A 23,163-nucleotide genomic window follows, 5' to 3' on the forward strand; every position below is an offset into this window, starting at 1 on the left:
TGCTTTGTTTTCCCTTACCATAAATCAGGCTTCTTATATTTTTTAGTTAAGGGAGGGCCGTGTAGTATTCCAACGTAGGGGCATACCATCATATACTTCACATTCCCTCATTTACGGTCTCGAATATACAAATAGTTCATTTTCACCGTCAAGCCCTGGTCTCCAAATTCAGAGAGGTCATCGCACTCCAGCCCAGCTACGTAGACACCTGCATTTTCAAACACCTTTTCATGACCCCGGGGCGGGGCCCTGCTTTGAACGCGACCTTCCCACCGCGTGTCCCGCGCCCCCGCGCGCAGCGGCGACAGAACCGAACCCTCCCCTCATCTCCCCCGGCTTCTCCCGACCGCAGGGACCGCCCGCCCGCTCCAAGGCGCCGGATTCCCTGGCGTCCGGCCTTGCCCGGGTCTGGTGGGACGGGGCGCGGCTCGCTGGGCGCTGGGCGGGGCTAGGCCCTGTGTGGGCGGGGCTCGGGCAGACCGGCGCAGCCGTCGTGCGGGCTCCTCCCCTTTACTCCGGCGACGCTGGCGGCCGAAGCCCTTCCGGGTCGGCGCGGAGGCGGGGCGGGGACGCCACGGCAGCTGTTATTGTTCGATTGGACTCGGCCGGGCGCTGTCTTTCTCGTCTCCTCGGGTGTCAGTTTGTCCGGCTTCTTCTCAGCTCCTCACTCTCGGCTGCTGACGGCCACGGGCGGAGGTTGCGACGGGCGGGCCTGGCGTTTGGAGGCCCTGCGGCAGCAGGTTGAGGGGCGCGGAGGAGGAGGAGGAGCAGTAGCTGGAGGAGGAGCCGTGTGCCCTGGCACCGAGCGGCCGTGGCCATGGCGTACGCGTATCTCTTCAAGTACATCATCATCGGCGATACAGGTGAGGGTCCCGGGCTTCCTGGGCGGGTGTCGGCGGCCTGCGGGCCGGGGCAGAGGGGTGACGGCGTTTGGCCCGGGCGCGGGCGCCGCCCTCCGGGCCGCGGCGCTCCCATTTCCGCAGTGCTAGCGCTGGTGACGTGGGCAATGCGAGCGCCGCGGCCTCGGGCCCGGTGCGCGGCCCCCGCCCGGAGCGCGCTGCAGCTGGGGCCGGGACATGCAGCTGGGGCCGGGGCATGCAGCTGGGGCCGGGGCAAGCAGCTGGGGCCGGGGCAAGCAGCTGGGGCCGGGGCAGCCGTGTGCGATGCTCGGTCTGGGAAGTGTCTTACAGGAGGGGCCGCAGCCCAGGGCCGCCAGGGCCCGGCTCAGATGGTTGCAGCCCCTCGCCAGGGCTGCTCACTTTGGGGCCTGTTGGCCGCCCCCGAGAAAGAACAGGGGAGGCAGAGGAGAGCAGAAGGTGGTGGATGGGAGGAGGGTCTTGGGTTTGCTGAAGAGTCGCACCTTCTCTGACCTACATGCATCTGCCTAGGCCTGGGCATAGCGCTCCCTGGTGTGGGACAGCCAGCTGAGGAGGAGAGGAGACCTTTAAAAAAAATTGTGTGTGTGTGTTTTTCAAGGCCTACAAATATTTAAAAAAATATATTGTTCACCTTTTCTAAACACCTTCACTTATTAAGTCAGAATAAATCAGATCCCATTACTTGACGGCTGAGGAATCCCTTTCGGGGTCGTTAAAGCACGAAATAGTTCTGTAGACTTTTGCCACGTGTAAACTGGGGTTATTTGATAATAATGCAAGGCCTTCGGTGCTCTGGGTGTGTGGGTGTATGTCTGTGCGTTGGGGACATGGATTTTTTTCGATGTATCAAATCTGGGTCACAACTGCTAATTTTCGAGTTGACCTGATGTCTGTCTGAAGCATAAAGAAATTCAGTTATTCTCACTTTAAATAACATCCGAGTATATCTCACAGGTAAGTAAACAAACACGCAAAATAATTCCTCAAAACCTGTGATTTTGGTATTATGTGGAATCTAATAATACAACTGAAGCTTCTTCGGGTGTTATAACTATTAATATACCAGAGTCTGATTTCACTGATGACTCTTGCACAATTTTGGACGCTTTACACAACTTTGGAAATGTAAGATGCAGCTGTGGTTGCACTAGTGATGAAGCAGATTCAATTAAGTAACACTAGGAGGATGTTGATTGCTACCTAAAAGGAAAACTTTCTGCCATAAGTAAGATTTTTCAGCGAGGTTTTTTGGTGTGTGTCTGTGTGGAAACTGGATGATTTTCTACAGAAAATCCCAGTGGTTTGCAAATGTTTAGTAGCAAATTTATATACTGTTAAAAACGCTGTGGCATATTTTGAAGGAAAATGAAGTGGGGTTCTAAAACCCACTGACAAATTTTGATTTAGGCTGTAAATCCAAGACTGGAGAGCGACTTCACCTTAGGTGTAATATGAATGGTTTTGAAAAGTAGAGAGAAAAGTGATTGTGGACATTTGCAAGTTGCCCTCTCTCAGCTCATTTATTGAGCATGTACTCTGGGTAAGGCATGGTGTTGGGAGTAGTAGGGCCACAAATGTTAACCTGTTGGTGCTGTTGTCTTGGAGTTGGCACTCATTTAAAAACAGTCCACAGGCAGTTCTTGCTGTTGCTGCTGTTCCCTAGTTCAAGCACCCAATATTTGACACCGGATGCTATCTTGCAGTACTTCTCCCCACACCAGTTCAATCTGTATAGTTTACTGTCCAATTAATCTCACTGAAACATGACTGTTAGGAGGCTGTTCCTCTGCCCACATTTTGTTTGACCTGGAAGGAACTCCGTATTTTAGCCCCGTTTACTGGTCATTATTCCTGACCTGGCTTCTGCCAGGGGCCCAGTGCCTTTTTTTCTGGTCCCTGTAGATCCCTCTGCTTTGAAGTGCCTTCTCTGTGGAAATTCGATTAGTCTTTCAAAGCCTAACCTGGGTCTTCCATAATGCTTTCAGAGTCAACGTATATTAAGCTCTTTAGATGTGTCAGGCTTTTCCTGGTAGCTGGCTGAAAGTGATTGCTCCTTATCTGGGTGCTATCTCACTTTGTATCATCTTTCTGTTGCACACCGCGCAGCGGGTACAACACTGGGTGGATGCTTGGAGTGGAAGCTCCTGTCCCATCTCCCTGCTCCAAAAGTCCATTTAATACATTGTCCTCAAGTGTAGATATCTGTTTTATCAGATTCATGTATAATCTTAGCCAGAAGACTGAGAAGTGATTCATCTTTCTGATATTAATCCCAGAATGTTTTAGAGGTACTTGTGTAGACATCTATATTTGATTATGTACTTCTTGAGGGCAGAAAAGGTATTTTGTATGGTTTTGTATTTCAGGAAGAACCTAGTAAAAGGTAGACCCTATACATTTAATTAAATTAATGCAAGAATAGCCAAACAGGCCACTGTGTAACTATTATTATACATTAATAACTTTGACAGCAGAATTTTTTTAGCCCTATTCTGTCGCTTTCTTACTGTTGGCTTTGGTTGAAATGCTTTACCATACTTCCTTAATTCAAAGTACACCCATAGTTGTGAGATACACTTAATGTGGCCCTCCCCACAGAAGATGATATTAAATTCATAGTGTGAGACCCATCTTGATTTTTTTTTTAAGTCATAGTGTGAAAAATAGACATCTTCGAATGAAGGAAATCACTACTTTTCCTGTTTCACTTTCTCTAGCCTATAAAATAGTCATTAGCCTTCCCTACTCTCAGTAGTGAGATAAAATGAGGACTGATGTGAAAGTAACATGCTCATTTTCCTTTTCAGAATCCCCTTTCATAGAAGAGGTGTGTGTGTGGTTTGTCTTTTGTTTTTAATTTAGAGAGTATGTTTATTAAAGTTGGGGACAGTGGAAAAAGGAAGGGCCTAGGATAGAAACAAGAGGAGAGAGACTAGGTGGGACTGCTTTGGCTCCCTAGAAACGTTACTGAAAAGAAGTGAGCCAAGGTGGGGCAGCTGTCAGCTCACTGGAGAGTCATTGAAAAAGGGGGCCTTGGGAACGGGTTCAGGGGTTTAAACCAGGACAAGCTGCCACTGCCCATTGCTCCCCTGGTTGCAAGTCTTGTGGGGTCCCTTAAAGTGGTTTTTTAAAAATATATTTTATTGATTTTTTTTACAGAGAGGAAGGGAGAGGGATAGAGAGTTAGGAACATCAATGAGAGCGAAACATCGATCAGCTGCCTCCTGCACACTCCCTGCTGGGGATGTGCCCGCAACCAAGGTACATGCCCTTGACTGGAATCGAACTGGGACCCTTCAGTCTGCAGGCCGACGCTCTGTCCATTGAGCCAAACCGGTTAGGGCTCGTGGGGTCCCTTAGAGTTTAAGCGATGAATGCGGGGGGCGGGGGGGGGGGGGTGGGCATAAGAGGGAAAGGGAAGGTTAGGTCACAACTTTTTTACCTGACCAACTCCTATACATCCATTCTTTTAAGGTGATAACAAACCCACTACTTACTGCATTTTACTGGTCCCCTTCACTCTTCATTCTTTTGAGGATAAGTGCTATATAAGAAAATAAACAAGACCAGCCTGGTTATACATTATTATATCATCTGAATATATTTTTTAAATTGAGATATAATTGGCATATAACATTGTATTAGTTCCCAGTGTACAACATAATGATTTGATATATGTATATATTGCAAAATTATTACCACAGTAAATTTAGTTAACATTTATTGCCACAAAATACAAAATTGTTTTCTTGCCATGAGAAATTTTATTTATTTTATTGATTTTAGAGACAAAGTTTTAAAGAGAGAGAAACATAGATGTGAGAGAGAAACATTAATCTGTTGCCTCCCCTATGCACCCCATCCTGGGATTGAACCCACAACCTGGATATGTGTGTGCCCTCACCAGGAATCAAATCTGCCACCTTTTGGTGTACAGGATGATGTTCCAACCAGCTGAACCACAGCATGGGTGCTATGAGAACTTTTAAAAATTTATTCTTGCCTTAGCCAGTTTTGTTCAGTGGATAGAGTGTTGGCCTGTGGACTGAAGGGTCCCAGGTTCGATCCCAGTCAAGGGCACATGCCCAGATTGCAGGCTCAATCTCCAGTGAGGGGCATGCAGGAGGCAGCTGATCAGTGATTCTCATCATTGATGTTTCTATCTCTCTCCCTCTCCCTTCCTCTCTGAAATCAATTAAAATATATTTTAAAAAATTTATTCTTATCAACTTCCTGCTATATAATATAGTATTGTTAACTATATTCTTCATGCTGTTCTTTACATTCCCAAGACTTACTTTTCTTATAACTGGAAGTTTGTACTTTTGACCACCTTCTCCACAGACATTCTAAATAATCTTATTTTTTGTTGCTTGTCTGGAAAACTTTTGACTTTATCTTAAATGTAAAGGTAGGCCTTTCAGTGTCAGAAATTTTTAATAGATAAGTGATGAGCCCTTGGGGGGAGATGTAGCAAGGCTTTACCTGGAAGGTGATATTTAAACTGAAATTGGAATGGTGAGTAGGAATTTGCCAGTGGAAATTAATGATAAGTAGTTGGAAGTTCATACCTGTTTTCAGCTCAGTGGATCAATCTCACCATTTGTGGTTTTAAAACGAGAGATACTAGGAAGTTAAAGATAGAGCCATTTTATTGAAGACTTTGAGTGTGTAAGAGAAGGAAACAATGAGAGTTGGTTGTAAGATCAGGTTGACTGGTGTGTGTGTTAAGATAGGGCACACTTGAAGTTGAAAGGTTGAAAATACAAGAGAGAGAGAGCAGGAGCAAAATCCTAGAGGATTCTCTAGCACTTTAGAGGGGTGGGGAACCTTTTTACTGCGAAAGGTCATTTGGATATTTATAAGATCACTTGCTGGCCATACAAAATTATCAACTTAAAAATTAGCCTCCAATGTTTGGTCAAACATTTAATTAACTCACCCCTGATGCCTTGGCAGGGCCAGACCAAATGACTTCTCGGACCTTCTCAGGCTGGATGTTCCCCACCCCTACTTGAAAGCTATAATAAAAGGAAGCCCTCTCCCTGTGAGAGACTCAAATTTGAGTTTCTTTAAATTCTTGTGAATCACCGAGGGTGTTTTATGGTTTTTTGTTTTTTTTTTAAGGATTCAGAGATTTTGAAAAGTTTATTAGATTATTTTCAGAAAATAAGCAGTAGAAAAAACAAACTGGCAACTACCTGAATAGACCTAGAGAGTATTATGCTAAGTGAAATAATTCAGAGAAAGACAGATACCATATGATTTCCTTTAAATGTGGAATCTAAAAAAAATAAATGAAGCAACAAACAAACTCATAGATACAGAGAACATATTGATGGTTGCCAGATAGGAGGAGGGGTTGGTGGAATGGGTGAAAAAGAGGAAGAAATTAAGATGGACACATTGTCTTGTATAAAAACAGCCATAGGGATGTAAAGTACAGCATAAGGAATATAGTCAATAATCTATACACTAGTATATAAAAGCCTAAGCAACCGAACAACAGATCGACCAGCAGCTATGACATGCACTGACCATCAGGGGGCAGACGCTCAATGCAGAAACTGCCTTCTGGTGGCCGGGCTCATGGCTGGCAAGCCCAGCTGCAGCAGCGCGAACCTCTCACACCTCCGCGGCAGGGCTACCGAAAGTCAGCAGTGGGGTCGGGATGAGCGGGAACGGCACCCGGCCCGGCTCAGGCTCCTCCCCAGCCGCCTGCTGCTTCACGCACTGCTACATCCCTGCAGGGATCAGGCCTAAATCGGCAGCCCGACATCCCCTGAAGGGTCCCGGGTTGCGAGAGGGCACAGGCCAGGCTGAGGGACCCCACCAGTGCACAAGTAGACCTCTAGTATTGTAATAAGTACATTGGTGTCATGGATACGAGACTTATTGTGGTGATCACTTCATAAGTTATATAAATGTCTAATCACTATGTTGCACACCTGAAATTAATATAATAGTGTATGTCAACTGTAAATGAAAAATGAAAAAAAAATCTTAAAAAAAATTTTTAAGCCCTGGCCAGGTAGCTCAGTTGGTCAGAGCGTTGTCCCAACACACTAAGATTACAGGTTTGATCTTCGGTCGGGGCACACACAGAATCAACCAATGAATGCATAAATAAATACAATAAGTCCATGTTTCTCTCTCTGTCTCTCTCTCTCTCTCTTTTTCTCTCTTTCTCCCTCGTCCTCCCTCCCTCTTCCTCTCACTCTCTCTTCCTATTTCTCTAAAAACCAACAAATAAAATTTATAAAATAACAATTTTTTAAAAAAGAAAAACCAGAATTCAGAGGTAGAAAAATTCCACTGAAGTTTTTTTAGCTATGAAATGTGGATATTTTAGTTATATAACTATTCATAATTTAATAGTTTTGAAGAATAGCACTAAATTAAACACTCATGCTAAAGAAATATAGATCCTCATCACAAATCTCTCTCTCTCCCAGGCTTCCACTAGCCTGAAGTCTGTATTAACCTTCCCTTCATGTGTCACTTATGCATCTCTAAACTATATTGTTTAGTTTGTCTGTTTTAAATGTGTTTAGTAATTTTATTAAAGGAGAGAGCTAAAACATGTCTGAAACATACCTTTTAACATCATCTAAAATTTAGACAATATACTTTTTTTGTTGTTAATCCTCACTCGAGGATATTTTTCCATTGATTTGTAGAGAGAGTGGAAGGAAGGGGGAGAGACAGAGAGAAACACATTGATATGAGAGAGACACATCAATTGGTTGCCTCCCCGCCCCCCCCCCCCTCAACCAGGGCCAGGATGGAGCCTGCAACCAAGGTATGTGCCCTTGACTGGAATTGAATCTGGGACCCTCAAACCGGCTAGGGCAACAGTATACTTTTGTTATATTTAAATTTTTGCGTTATGCATGTTACATGTAGTCTTCCAAGATTTTTGACCAGTCTTTTCTTTTTCTGTTTCTCCTAACCAGTTTATTTGCTACTTGCTTCCCCTAATATTTATATTGCTCCTAAGACTTTATATTGAACCATAATAGCCTTGACCCTGTGTTTTTATTCTTCTTTTTCTTTCTTCCCTTTCCTAGTGAACTTACCTACTCATCTCAAATAATACCTCTCTCTGCTTTCTCATTGCTCTTGTCTTTTTTATCCCCACTCCATTCCTGCTCCTGCTCCAACATGAAATTAATTTTCTTCTTTATCGACCCTTCTGCGCCCCAACAGTTTATCTTGCTAGCTCTCCTCCTCTTGCTGTCGCCAGTGATTTTGCTGTTTTATTTGAGCCGATCCTGATTTTGCCAGCTCAGCTGTTTTTCCCTCTCACTCTGGCCCAGCTGTGCTTGTTCCATTTCATTTTGCTCATCCTTCTGTCTGTGAGTCTGTGTCCTTTGCTGCAAAAGATGCAGCCACATCCTGACCTCCCTTGCCCCCCTTTCTAGCTTTTCACTTTTTACATGAAACTTTACCTTTCGATTCCATCAACCTCATTTATTTGCAAGATTTTAAATACTCTACATTCTACTTGTGAATAAAGGACACCTGGGAAGAAGATTCTAGATTCCCTCTGCTACCATAGATGCAAGTCAAACCCCTCCTTTACTAGTAATTCCTGCAGTGTTTGTTAACTCAAATGATTTGGGTCTCATCCATGGAGGTGCTGTTTTAGTAGAACTGAACTGAGTCTTGGACATCTTTTTCTTTTTTTTTTTTTTTTTTTTGGTCTTATTTTTTTTTTGCCTTTATTGATTAAGGCAGTGGTCGGCAAACTCATTAGTCAACAGAGCCAAATATCAACAGTACAATGATTGAAATTTCTTTTGAGAGCCAAAGTTTTTAAACTTAAACTTCTTCTAACGCCACTTCTTCAAAATAGACTCGCCCAGGCCGTGGTATTTTGTGGAAGAGCCACACTCAAGGGGCCAAAGAGCCACATGTGGCTCAAGAGCCGCTTGTGGCTCGAGAGCCGCGGTTTGCCAACCACTGGATTAAGGTATTACACATGTGTCCTTATCCCCCCATTATCTTTTTCTTTTATAAAGCTTTGTTCATTTATGACATTCCCCTCTACTAGTCAATCTTGGGCCTTTTTTGCTTGCCTAATTTTCTAAAATTGATTTTTTCTTTTTATTGCCAGATTTTCTGCTTTCTGGGATTTTATGGATATGCCTGAGACATATCCAGGCTGAATTTATATAGAATTCTGTATCACATTAGCTTTTGGCACTGTGTCTGTAGTAGATTCTTATGAGGAATTCTCTACATTTTTTGTAGTTCATACACAATATTAAAAGCTTTTTTTAAAAAAATCCTTCAACAGATAATATGAAGTTACCATTTTATAGATAAAGAAATTGAGCTATGTCATTTGGGACAAATTATTTATTTACTTCTTCCTTCTTCTTACCCTCACCTATCATAAGTTTTTAGTTTTCATAGCTATGATATGATGTAGCTTTTTAAGTTTCTCCTAGTTTTCTCTTCAAAATATTTCTATTTTCAGGTGTAGCTGACAATTAACTGTGTTTCTGGTCAAATCTGAGGGAGAAATGAAGAAAATTCATTGAATTTGCTACAGCAAAATTCTTGAAAACAAGACCATGCCTGGCACAGAGTTAGTGCACCAGAGAGTGTGTCCTAGGTACCCTCTGCTGGGTAGGCTAAATGCACTGACCAGTTTGTTTTCCCTGCTCAAGAAGAATTAAGGACACATAATTTTTTTTTAAAGTACAGTCTTTTTAATGCAAATGAGAGAAAGGATGTATTCGTTTTGTGTTGCTACCATAAACTACCCTTAGCAGCTCAAACAACACAACTTTATCTTACAGTTCTGAAGTTCTGCATAAGTTCATGTACATATCAAAAGTATGACATGTGTCTCACCAGACTAATGTCAAGGTTTTAGCAGGGCTGGGTTCCCTTGTGGAGGGTACTTGTTCATTCATGATATTGGTCAATTATAGTTCTTGGCAGCTGCAGGGCTGATATCTCCATTTTCTTGGTGTCATCTGAGGGCTGTTCCCCACTTTCTAGAGTCCACCCGTATACCCACATTCCAAAGGCATATGACTCCCTTTCTCCATCTTCAAAGCCAACAACAAGGACTCAAGTCCTTCTAGTGTCAAATCTGTCTGACTCATCGCATCTCTCTGACTGACTGAAGCTGGAAAAGGGTTTCTGCTTTTAAAGACTCATGATTAAATTGGGTTTGCCTGGATAATCCAGGATAATATCATCTCAGAGTCTGTAATCTTAATCACATCTGCAAAGTCCCCTTTGCCTCCTAGGGCAACATAGTCACAGGTTCTGGGGATTAGGGCATGTATATCTTTGTGTGGTGATGGTAGGGGATGGGGAGGACAGCCATTATTCTGCCTACTAGGGAGAAACATAAGATACAAACAGTAAGTTGAAGTCAGAAGCAGCATTAGTACTTGACAATGACTGTTGTGTACGCCTTTTAGGTTGTTTATTTTTTGTGTTAACTTTTATTGATTAAGAAAGAGAGAAACATCGATTTGTTGTTCCACTTATTTGCATTCATTGGTTGATTCTTGTATGTGCCCTGACTGGAGATCGAACCCACAACCTTGGTGTGTCAGGACAACGCTTAGTGTAACTGAGCTACCTGGCCAGTGCCATGTGTATACCTTTTAGAAGTAAGCACTGTATTTAGCACTAAGCAGTGCAAACAGAAAACTCTGCTCATTTACCATAATTATATTATCTGTTGCTTTTTTTTTAACGTATGTGCATTCATGAACTTAATTATAACTGATAATGGGTCTTAACATAGTGTAATGTAGTGAAGAATGTAAATATACAACTGGTATATTTTTTACTACAAATAATGGCCTTTTCTAATGGTCCAACTCATTGAATCTTAACAGTAATATCCACAAGGAAGGCTACATTTTACAGATGAGAAAAGGGAGACTAATCACATCACACAGCTAGTAGCTGACCAAGCTGGAATTTGAGACCAGGTCTTTCTGACTCCTCTTCCATATCATACGTATCTCTTGATTTCCTCAAATTCCGTATCAGACCTTGTCTATTGGCTTACTGCTGCTTTGTCAGCTTCCTTTACTAAAACAGATAACCACCTCCACTCCACTCATGCAAAATAGGGGTAAAGTCCTATAAAACAAGGATAAAGTCCTTTCTCTGCTCCTTAGTAGTTAACCTCTTGAATCTCCCTTAGTCTCAGTGTCCTCATCTATAAAAATGGAATGAATGCATGAGATAATGTGTAACACTTGTCATGAATAAGGAATGGTTAATATTTCATCTTTTTGTCCTTTTTAAAAATATATCTTTTATTGATTTCAGAGAAAAAGTGTGACAGAGAGAAAATCAATGATGAGAGAGAATCATTGATTGGCTGCCTCCTGCACACCCCCTACTGGGGATCAAGCCTGAAATACGGGCCTGCTTGTGCTCTTGACTAGGAATCGAACTGTGACCTCTTGGTTCATAGGTTGATGCTCACTCAGCTCAACCACTGAGCCAAACCGTTAGGGCCATCTGCTTCTTTGAATGTTTCTATAATTTCTCCATATGCATTTAAAAAATTAACCCATACTTGATCAATATTGTATAGTAATGCTGTTCATAGCAAAAATTATTCTTTTGCCCTTCATGTGTCCTACTGTGTTGATTTCCACTCTCCCTCTCCCCCCATCCCTGCTTGCTTTGCTCATTTGGGGCCAGCTGATACTTGGAGGAATCTGCTATACTTGACTCTAATTGTTTCCTAGCTTATGTTGGTGTTTTCTTGTACTTAGCATATTTGTTTGCATCTAGATGTTTTATGGGAAGTTCTGTAGTTTATCAGCATTGTTTTAACAAGAATCAAAATTGTTTATCAAGATTTTTTTTATTCCAGGTATACATATGCAGTATTGCTTTATTTAGTCTAAATGACCATCCAACTACACTAAGGAGTTAGAAAGACTGTAGGATAAAAAAATTAGCCCAGCCGGCATGGCTCAGTGGTTGTGTCGACTTATGTATGAATCAGGTCATGGTTTGATTCCTCATCAGGGCACATGCCCGGTTTGCAGGCTCCATCCCCAGTGGGGGGCATGCAGGAGGCAGCCGATCAATGATTCTGTCTCATCATTGATGTTTCTATCCCCCTCTCCTTCTCCCTTCCTCTTTGAAATCAATAAAAAATATTAAACAGTATATATATTTTTTAAATTAAAAATACAAAGCCTCGGGATTTATTCTAGGAAGGATCTGTTTTATTATAAAGAACAGAAACCTATTCCAACTAGCTCACAAAAAGAATTTTTGTGTGTGTGGGTTTTTTATTTGTTTGTTTTTAAGTGAAAGAGAGTTTATTAGTGAAACTGAGACTGAGAGAGTGGCTTCTTCACAGGAATAGCAGCCATGAAAAGAGGTTTTGATAATAATTTAAAGAGTGCTCAAAGGGCCCTAGCTGGTTTGGCTCGGTGGATAGAGCATCGGCCTGCGGACTGAAGGGCCCCGGGTTTGATTTCAGTCAAGGGCACATGCCTGGGATGCGGGCTTGATCCCCAGTGGGGGGCGTGCAGGAGGCAGTCATTCAATGATTCGCTCTCATCATTAATGTTTCTATCTTCTCTCCCTCCTTTCCTCTCTAAAATCAATAAAAATATTTTTTTAAAAAAAGAGTGCTCAAAGGAACCCAGGGGGGGAGAAATACCTGTAAACAAATCTTAGGGAACTGGCCACTCTGAAATCTTCGTTTTCTTTTCTTTTTTTTTTTTTTTTTTTTTAATATATTTTATTGATATTTTTTTACAGAGAGGAAGGGAGAGGGATAGAGAGTTAGAAACATCGATGAGAGAGAAACATCAATCAGCTGCCTCCTGCACACTTCCCACTGGGTATGTGCCCGCAACCAAGGTACATGCCCTTGACCAGAATCGAACCCGGGACCCTTGAGTCCACAGGCCTACGCTCTATCCACTGAGCCAAACCGGACAGGACTGTTTTCTTCTCAGAGCTTCTCTTTCAACCCTAAAGGTAATTAGGACTGTGTGTTTTGGGTTTTAAACATTCTTTTATTGTTTTTTGGTCTATTTTTATTTATTTCAGAGAGAAAAGTAGAGGGAGAGAGAAATAGAAACATCATTGATGAGAGAGAATCATCAATCAGCTTCCTCCTGCACTCCCCTTACTGTGGATTGAGCCCACAACCCGGGCATGTGCCCTTGACCAGAATGGAACCTGGGACCCTTCAGTCCACAGGCTGATGTTCTAGCCTAGCCAAAACTGGCTAGGGCTTTTTTCTTTTTTTAAAGATAATCTCTTTATTATTGATTTCTGATTTTATGTCATTTAGTTATGAGAACATAGACTATGTGTATTGATTCTTCAGTGTTTGAGACTAATTTTGTAGCCAAGTACTTGGTCAGTGTTTATACGTATCCCATGTATGCTTGAAAGTGTTTTGTGTACATGCAGGGTTCCATACATGTCCATTAGATTAGACTTGCTATTTGTGTGTCATGTCTTCTGTATTAATAGTCTTGAATTTAGGGGTTAGATGTTAACATCTATAATGATAATGGATTTTTTTTTTTTTTGGTTAGTTCTGTCATATTGATTTATCTGTATGTTTTGCTCAGTTTTGTTGATGTTAGTTGTTGGATTGGTTTAATTTTAATTATGTTCTATTTTCTGGCTATACTGCAATTTTCCCATTCTTTTTACTTAAGGAAATTTTAGGGTGGGTTGTTTGTTGTATTGTGAAAGATAGTATTGCATGGATTATTCATGTGCCTGCCTACTTGAACACATGTGCTAGAGTTCTGTAGGTATATCTTGAAGTGGAATTGTGGGTGGAAGGTATACACATCTTCAGTTTACCAGCTAATCTGACTCATTCTCCAGAGTAGTTACCAATTAACTTTCATTCTTGTTCTTTCAGCCCCTATGTCACCCTTTCTTTTTTAAGGCCTGCACTTTTTATGATACTAAAAAATCAATATAAAAGGGTGTCTTTTACCAGGGGAATTTAATTATAGGTAAATTTGAGTTTATTTCTATCTGGTACCACCTTGGTTCAATCACATGGGGGGAGGGGTCAAGGCATAGATCACAGGTACGCCCATTTGCCATGGGCTTTTGGGTAAGGCAGGCACACAGCAATATGGTGGTCATGTTTCCCAAGCATATATAATGTCACCTGTTCTTTGTAGGACAGTGTAGAAAGAGTAATGGAAAAAAAGATACCTTCTCCTAACTTGTTTTTTTGCAAATTATTAATTAATTTAAATCCCTAAGTTTTCTATTTATAAAATGCCTATAGTACCAATATAGTGCTCCCTATAGGGTTGTTCATCAGTTAGGTTCTTTCTGGCTATTGCAGCTTAGACAGCACACTTGAAAATTTTCCAACAGCCTGCTATTTGTAATTAGAAAATCTTGATTAGTGTGGTGGCTGCTCTGCTTACTTGTTACTTTGGTAAAGTTCAAATCACTTCTACTTCCATTTTCTCATCTAGAAAAAAAACAGTAGAAATGCCTGGCTTATCTTAACTCAGAGGATTTTTGTGAGTTTGAAGTAAACAATGTATGCAGGTTCCTTCTAAGCTGCAAAGTGCTTTTATTAATAGTAGTATCTTAGAGATAATGTTCCTAATCTGTTGAGTATCCTAAAATTAAGTTGTGGGGGGAGGGAGAGGAGGTGGGGAGGTCTTGCCTGTAAAAAAAACTATTCACTATGCTGACTTCAAACTGTAATCACTCGAAGAAAACAAGATCATGCATTACTCGGCAAAATGGCAGTTATTTGATCCTGAAATTCTCTCTGGATTTCATAAAAGAAAAAGTCTGTTTCTATCAGCTATTCTCGTAGCCCACTTGAGATTGAGAAGGATATCAAGTAGGAGGTGCTCTTTTTCATTAGTCTTCAGGGAAGAGTGGTAAGGCCAATATGTAGTTGTTTTATAACTTGATTTCTTTTGGTACCTTCTGATAACGTCTTGAATGATTTCTCTCAATTTTGAACCCCTTTGGAAAGAGGCAGGTGTTTAGACCTGTGGAAGTCTTCAATATAAATGAATCTGTTGATCAAAGGTTATCATCTCTTTGGACAAAGTTTTTTTAGTTCAGTTTTTACTATTTTTTTATTATTTAAATATATTTTTATTGATTTTTTACATAGAGGAAGGGAGAGGAATAGAGAGTTAGAAACATCGGATGAGAGAGAAACATCTATCAGCTGCCTCCTGCACACCCCCTACTGGGGATGTGCCTGCAACCAAGGTACATGCCCTTGACTGGAATCGAACCTGGGACCTGGGACCCTTCAGTCCGCAGGCCGACGCTCTATCCACTGAGCCAAACCAGTTAGGGCCAGTTTTTACTACTTCAAAGGGCAAAGTAAAAGGATAGGTGTCTAAAATTACTTAGGCCCAAAGTTTTATTTAACTTGATACAAAAATTATTAAATAGGGAAATGAGTTAGTTATTAGTTACACATTGAAGCAGTAATAATTGTATGCCTGGTGAGTTGATTCACCAATCCTTTAAGTAAAGGTATTTGTTACACGTTTTCAGGATAACGTTTGGTATGTGGTAAAGAAATTCAACTGGTTTCACAGACAGAATCCAAAATGATCTTGACAAGCAGAATAATTGGCTAAATTTAGCAAAATGGAATTGAATAAAATGAAGTTTAAGTCCTATATTTACTTTTATTTTTTAAATCTTAACCCAAGGATATGCTTATTGATTTTACAAAGAGGGCAAGGGAGAGAGAGACAGACAGGCAGACACATCTGTGTGAGAGAGAACATCATTTGGTTGCCTTTTGTATTTGTCCCAACGGGGGATCAAACCCACAGCCTTTAGGTATATGTGACAGTGTTCCAACCAACTGAGCCACACTGGCCAGGGCCCTATATTTACTTTTTAAAACAAACATACAAATAGAGGTCAGCTGATTAAATAGCAGCACATTTTCTAAAAACTTAGTTTGACATGACATGGTTCAATTTGAGTCAGTTGAGTGATAAAGCTAACAAAGGAATAATTGTGCTACTGGGTTAGTAAAAGTAAAACGTACAGACAAGGCAGGTAATAGTTCTATTCTTGTCAGGACTCAACTATTTAGTTAGTTATGGAAACACTTTAAAAAAATTTTTTAATGTTTTTTTTGAGAGAGAAAGGAGAGGGAGAGAAGATAGAAACAGGAACATTGATCAGCTGCTTCCTGCACGCCCCCTACTGGGTTTAGATCCCACCACCCGGGCATATGCTCGATCCACTGAGCCAAGCAGTTATGGAAACTCTTGTTACCCATTGGAGTCTATGCTCAGGAGACTGGTCAGGGTGGTATATGAAAGCGCTATCAACCATGACATTTTAGTAACAGTTGAAATAATGGAAACATTTTAACCAAAAAAAGAAGACTTAAAGAATATAATAATGACTTACAAATACTTAGGTGACTGTCATATAAAAGAAGGCTTAAACAGCCTTTTGTGGCTTTTCACTGGCAGAACTAGGACCATGAGTAGAAGAAATATTGATTTGGACCACCTATGAAATGGAAAGAGCTTGTTAAATCGTGTGTTGGGCCTTAACCGGTTTGGCTCAGTGGATAGAGTGTTGGCCTGCAGACTGAAGGGTCCCAGGTTTGATTCCAGCCAAGGGCACAGGCCTGGGTTGCAGGCTTGGTCCCCAGTAGGGGGCATGAAGGTGGCAGCCAATCAATGATTCTCTCTCATTGATGTTGCTATCTCTCTCTCCCTCTCCCTTCCTCTCTAAAATCAATAAAATAATATATATTTTTTAAAATGTTGAGTTGGTTTGTTACTGGAGCTGTTCTGATAGGGGTTTGATTGATTTGTATTGGGGCTTGGGTGGTGGAATGTATGCAAAGAGTAGATGATTGGATTGGGTTTTTATTGATTTTTTTTTTTTTTTTTTTTTTTTTTTTTAGAGAGGGAGAGAGAGAGGAAGGGGTAGGGGGGATCACTGTGAGAAACATCAGTTGGTTGGCCTCCTATGTGCACCCGGACTGGGGATTGACTGGGGATGAAACCCAAAATCTGGGTATGTGCCCTGACTGGAGATCAAACCCAAGACCCTTCAGTGCTTGGACAACACTCCAACCAACTGAACCATACCGGCCAGGGGGATTTTTTTTTTTTTTCTTTCTTTTTAAAGAAGTTTAAGGTACTGTTTGGGCAGTCCCTATGTTGGAGTTAGAAAAATGAACAAGACTTTTCTACCCTAAAGGGGAAACCAGTTTGCTGTAGTAATTACAAGGTAACCTAACAGAGATATGTACAAGTAGTAAGGGAGCCTGGAAAAGATTAATTGTAACGGGAGTGAATGGCTCAGAACAGATTCAGATTTTTGGTAAGCATTTATTGAGCACCTACTGTATGCTCAGTGCTGTGCTCTGACTTTCATATGTGTTCTTACAGTAATCCTATTGACCCTACTTTACAAATGAAAAATCAGGCGTGACATAATCAGACATAGTCTCATTTGTTTGAATAATTCCCCATTTAATAATCCTACAGAATCAGTTTGTGCTTTTGGTCCTATTTTTTATATTTGTTATCTGTTGAGAACAGAGAATTGAGCTGAGCTGCTTACAGTCTTTTATTTCACCATAATGGTTGGATGTCCTTACACCAGCAATGTGATACAGAGTGTGGGGGTATAGGGTTTTTGTCAGGATTTTGTGGGGGCTTAAGACTGAAGGAGTCTTGGGATTGTAAAGAGCATTATGTGGCATAGAGAATCCTGTTTTTATCCTCTTGGATAACTTCTAAGAAATAGCCTTATTCCCCATCTCTAAACAGGATAATTTTCTACCCTTAACTCATTTTTCTGACATTAATTAATGAGCCCTTTCCACTATTTAACCTTTCTTTCTTGACCTCCTCCCCACCCCCCAATCCTCTCTGGCTTAACATTTTCCTTCTTGGAGAATTTACCCGAGAAATAGAAAAATCATGTTGGATTTGAGTGTGAATATGTGAATTTTCAGCCTTAGTCATGAGTAAGTCTTGTTAAAAAGTTCTACTGATCCTTTAGTGGTTTTTAGGGTTTTAAAAAGGAAACCAAAGCCTTTTATTTCACAACTCATTATTTTACTTGCAGGCTTCCTTGTAATTTTCTTATCACACCAACATTTAGTGTAACTATTTTTGATCACACTAGAAGTTTTGCTAGTTATTTAAATACCACGTACTATGGAGGTTGTTGGATGAGGCCCTAAAAGTATTGCTTACATAGTGTTTGATCCTAAAATAGATCCATTTATATATATATCTATCTACACATATATATGTGTATATGTATATACATATACACACACATATATGTGTGTGTGTGTGTGTAAATAAAACGGTGAAAGTGATAAGTGCTCATGGTAAAAAAAAAAATGAAGATTAAATTCTCTACCACTTTACATAAATATGGTAAACTATGGTTTGTGTATCTTTCCAGAAGTTTTCTATACATCTATGTCTTTGTGTGTGTATGTGTGTGTGTGTGTGTTCCAATCCCACCAGTAGGGATTATACAATTAGTACTGTTTTGTCCTATGCATTTTTTTTTCACATAAGGGTGAATCTTGGGTGTATTAAAATATCATCACATATAAAACCTCTCTCATTGTTTTTAAGCACCTGCATAGCTAAACCACAGTTTAATCAGTTCCTGATTCTGTTAGTCTTGGTCTGTGGTTCCAAATAGTAGAAACCTACTATAGCTAAATTAAGCATAAGATTTTATTGGGAAGATTAGAAGTCCACAGAATTGATAGGAAGGCAGTATTGTCAAGCTTGAAAATGGCAAAACCAAGGAAGGCACAAGGCACAGCCAAATTCCTGCTGTCAGTATAGCCTTCTGAAGATGCTGGGCACATGCCAGTATCTCTCGTCTCCACTGTAGCTGCCGTGGAGTCTCATACTGGAGCACTCCTTCAAGAATCTATATTATGAACAGTAGCATCTGATTAGCTCATCCTAGGTCACACGTCTATGCCCTAGCTGCCACGGAGCTCAAAGAAGGGTTCTCCGATGCTAGGTTGCCAAAAACCACAAATGTCCAGGACACTTTTTGATGAATATTACATGTACACGGTTCTGTGGTATGCATTCTTGTGCATCTGTGTAACAAAATTTGTGGGTCAATTAGGATATACATTTTACATTTTGATAAATACTGCCAAATTACCTTCCATTAAAAAATATAAGAAATAATATTTAATTTTGAGCTTGCTATATGTTTCATGTACTTAAATTCAGCAGGCTACTCTCAACATTGTGTTGACTGATGCTTCATCTACTAGTATGTTTGGGAGTTTAACAGTTTGACTTAGTTACTGTTAACATGTACTGGTATTTCTTGGGCTCTTATTAGTTTAATCTGGCAACTGCATAAAATAGTTCTTTTTGCTTACAGCCTTAACTTTGATACCCATTTCTATCATAACATACTACTTAGACATCATGTACAGTAAATTTTTTTCACAGTTATTATAATGTACATTCAAGCTTTTTCTTTCCATAGCATTCTGAAAAAATACTCTCTTCAAGCTACTTCATTCAAATGTATTCCTGAGATGTGCACTTCTTAATTGGCATCTTTGCTTATAAAAAAAAACTGGGCAAATGCTCAGATTAGCGTACGTTTAATATACCTGTTATTAACTGGATCATTGTTTGGGATAAAGTCAGTATCAAAGACATAGTATTCATTTTTTAAAACTTCATTAAATGTCTGCCCTGTTCAGGTCATTTAGCTCATGAATATTGCCTCCTCCTTCTTAATATTGCTACTAATACCTGGAAAATGTGATAACATTCTTTTTAGTTAAGAGAGATATTGGATGCAAATAGTAATAAGTATCTGAGAAGAACAAATTCAGGAGGTTGGGTGGTGTAATGGAAAATACGATTTAGAATCAAAACACCCAATTTTGATTTTCAATTCTCCCTCTTCTTTTATTAACTTGAGACATAACACTTACCTCAATTTCTTCATCTTTAAAATAAGGTGGTTATTCCAACTTTACTGACTTCATAGATTTACTGTTAGGGTGAGATAAGATTGTGTATGAAGAGGGAGCATATTTTCATCTTCGTATTGGTAAAGGCCATGCAGATATTTTACTAGTTGTACCGGTTAATAATGCGAATTTTATAATAAAAGAAAACAAGATAATTTCAAGAGAAACATCAAAAGTGCTTTATTCAAAGTAATGTCCATCGCTAGCTACACATTTCCCCATCTTTCAGGTAATTTGTGGATACTGTCCCAATAGAACTTTTCTTGATTTGAGGCAAACCATTCAGAGACCCAATTTTCTACTTCTTTGTACGTTTTGAAGTGCTGCTCAGAAAGTGCATGTGCCATCTATCCCAACAAGTGGTAATCTGAAGGAGCAAGGTCTGGTGAATATGGCGGGTGGGTTAATACTTCCCAGGCAAGATCTTTTAACGTGTCTTTAACTGGTTTTGAAGTGTGTGATGGTGCATCATCATGAAGCAAAATTACTTTGCTGTGTCTTCGGGCACATTCTGGTCGTTTCACGATCAAAACGTGGTTCAAATTGATTATTTGTTGTCAGTAGCGATCAGTATTAACGGTTTCACCTGGTTTTAGAAGCTACACCACACCTTCCTGATCCCACCAAACACAAAGCATTGTCTTCTTTCCGAAGTGATTTGGCCTTGCAGTCGATGTTGATGGTTGACCTGGATCGACCCATGATTTTGTGTGTTTGGGATTCTCAAAATAAATCCACTTTTCATCACCAGTCACAATTCCATGCAAAAAAAAACTTTCTTTTGTGCTGTTGAAGCAACATTTTACTGATGACTTTTCAGTTTTCCATTTGTCTTTTTCTTTTTCATCTTTATTGTTCAGATTATTACAATTGTTCCTCTTTTTTCCCCGCATAGCTCCCCTCCACCCGGTTCCCACCCCACCCTCTGCACTTACCCCCCCCCCCCACTGTCCTCATCCATAGGTGTACGATTTTTGTCCAGTCTCTTCCTGCACCCCCCCATACCCCTTTCCCCCCGAGAATTCTCAATCCACTCCCTTTCTATGCCCCTGATTCTATTATACTCACCAGTTTATTCTGTTCGATTTTTTATTCACTTGATTTTTAGATTCACTTGTTGATAGATATGTATTCGTAATTTTTATCTTGACCTTTTTCTTCTTCTTCCTCTTCTTAAAGAATACCTTTCAGCATTTCATAAAATACTGGCTTGGTGGTGATGAACACCTTTAGCTTTTTCTTATCTGTGAAGCTCTTTATCTGACCTTCAACTCTGAATGATAGCTTTGCTGGGTAGAGTAATCTTGGTTGTAGGTTCTTGCTATTCATCACTTTGAATATTTCTTGCCACTCCCATCTGGCCTGCATAGTTTCTGTTGAAAAATCAGCTGACAATCGTATGGGTGCTCCCTTGTAGGTAATTAACTGATTTTCTCTTGCTGCTTTTAATATTCTCTCTTTGTCTTTTGCTCTTGGCATTTTAATTATGATGTGTCTTGGTGTGGTCCTCTTTGGATTCCTTTTGTTTGGGGTTCTGTGTGCTTCCTGGACTTGTAAGTCTATTTCTTTCACCAGGTTGGGGAAGTTTTCTGTCATTATTTCTTCAAATAGGTTTTCAGTATCTTGCTCTCTCTCTTCTTCTGGCACCCCCATAATTCTGATGTTGGTATGCTTGAAGTTGTCCCAGAGGCTCCTCACACTATCTTCATATTTTTGGATTCTTTTTTCTTTTTGCTTTTCCGGTTGAGTGTTTTTTGCTTCTTTGTATTTCAGATCTTTGACTTGATTCTTGCCATCCTCTTGTCTGCTGTTAGATCTCTGTATATTTTATTTCAGTCAGTGTATGCTTAATTTCTAGTTGGTCCTTTTTCATATCCTTGAGGGTCTCGCTAAATTTATTGGCCTTTTCTAGAAAAATCTTGAAAAACCTTATAACTGTGGTTTTGAACTCTATATCCAGTCGTTTGTTTTCCTCCATTTCTTTCATTTGTGATCTGTTTCTTTGTCTCTGCATTTTTGCTGCTTCCCTGAGTTTATAGAGTGGCTTTGTGTGCTAGGTGTCCTATAGGACCCAGTGACTTAGCCTACCCAGTTACCTGAGGTGGACACTCTTGGTGTACTCCTTTGTGGGCTGTGTGCACAGTCTTGTTGTAGTTAAGCCTTGATTGTTGTTGGTATCACTGGGAGGAATTGACCTCCAGGCCAGTTGGCTGTGAGGATCAGCTGTGTCTACGCTGGGAGAACTTCTGTGCTGGAGACACTCTTATGAGACAAGACTTGCAAAAGCCTCTGTGCTCAGCTTGGATGGGGCGGAGTCTCAGGGTGGAGCAGACAGCCTTGGCTTCCCGTTAGCCCTGCCCTAAGAGGCTCCTGGGTCTCAGTGTCCCGCAGTAATCTCTGCAAGCACCTCTGAGAGAAAGCCACCCTCGAGTTTTCGTCCGCTGCCAGACAGTCCAGTTTCTCCCCATATGAGTTTGGGTCCCCCTTTTTTAAGAGAGAGAGTGAAAGGGAGGGGGAGAGAGAAACATCTCGACCGGAACTGGAGTTCAGCGCAGTCGGGAGCTTTTGTCTCCCTCCCGCTTGAGAAAGCTAGCTGCCTACTCAGTTGCCAGTCCTCTCCGTGCGCACGTCTCAGTACCTCTGCCTTCTGCAGCTCCTCTGAGTCTCAGTGTGCTTTTCTCTTTCCTTCTAGTTGTGGAATTTCCACTCAGCCAGCCTTCCTGTGGTTCTGGATGATGTCCGTTTTGTCTTTTAGTTGTCGTTTTGAAATTGATGTGCGAGGCAGCAGTTTAGGTGTTTACCTATGCCACCATCTTGGTTTCTCCCATTTGTCTTTCATTCAGTTGATGTGGCACCCATTTTCCTTCTTTAAAATCTTTCCCATTGCTTGTAATCGATAGGAAATTGTTTGCTGAGCAACATTTAATCTTTCTGCCAGTTTTTGAGTTTGACACGCATCTTCACCCAATAATGCTTGTAATTGTTGGCCTTCAAACTTTTTCAGTTGACCTGGACGTTCTTTGTCTTCACATCGAAATCATCACTTTTAAAGTGTTTAAACCAGCGTTCACAAGTATCTTGAGATGGAGCATGTTCACCATAAGCTTCCCGAAGTATAAGACAACTTTTTCTTCAAAATAATGAGTTAAAACTTTCCACAAATGCTCTTTTTTCACACAAAATTCGACATTTTTAAGCATAAAAATATCTATGATGTTAACACCTTCAGCAAATTTGACATATGAAGTTTTGAAGCTTGCTGTCAATATA

At 40.7% G+C, this 23,163-nt stretch overlaps 1 protein-coding gene across 1 annotated transcript in view; it reads left to right on the top strand.

Moving 5' to 3' along the window:
• The first annotated feature begins 497 nt into the window (after positions 1–497).
• RAB2A (RAB2A, member RAS oncogene family) overlaps positions 498–23,163 on the top strand; it is a 78,079-nt gene continuing 55,413 nt past the window's right edge. Inside the window, exon 1 of the mRNA XM_080646195.1 lies at positions 498–863. Within this exon, the coding sequence (XP_080502321.1) occupies positions 818–863 (46 nt within the window). The 5' untranslated portion in view covers positions 498–817. The remainder of the gene's footprint in view (positions 864–23,163) is intronic.

Source organism: Plecotus auritus (genome assembly GCF_963455305.1).
Source record: "Plecotus auritus genome assembly, chromosome: 11".
Classification (NCBI taxonomy): domain Eukaryota; kingdom Metazoa; phylum Chordata; class Mammalia; order Chiroptera; family Vespertilionidae; genus Plecotus; species Plecotus auritus.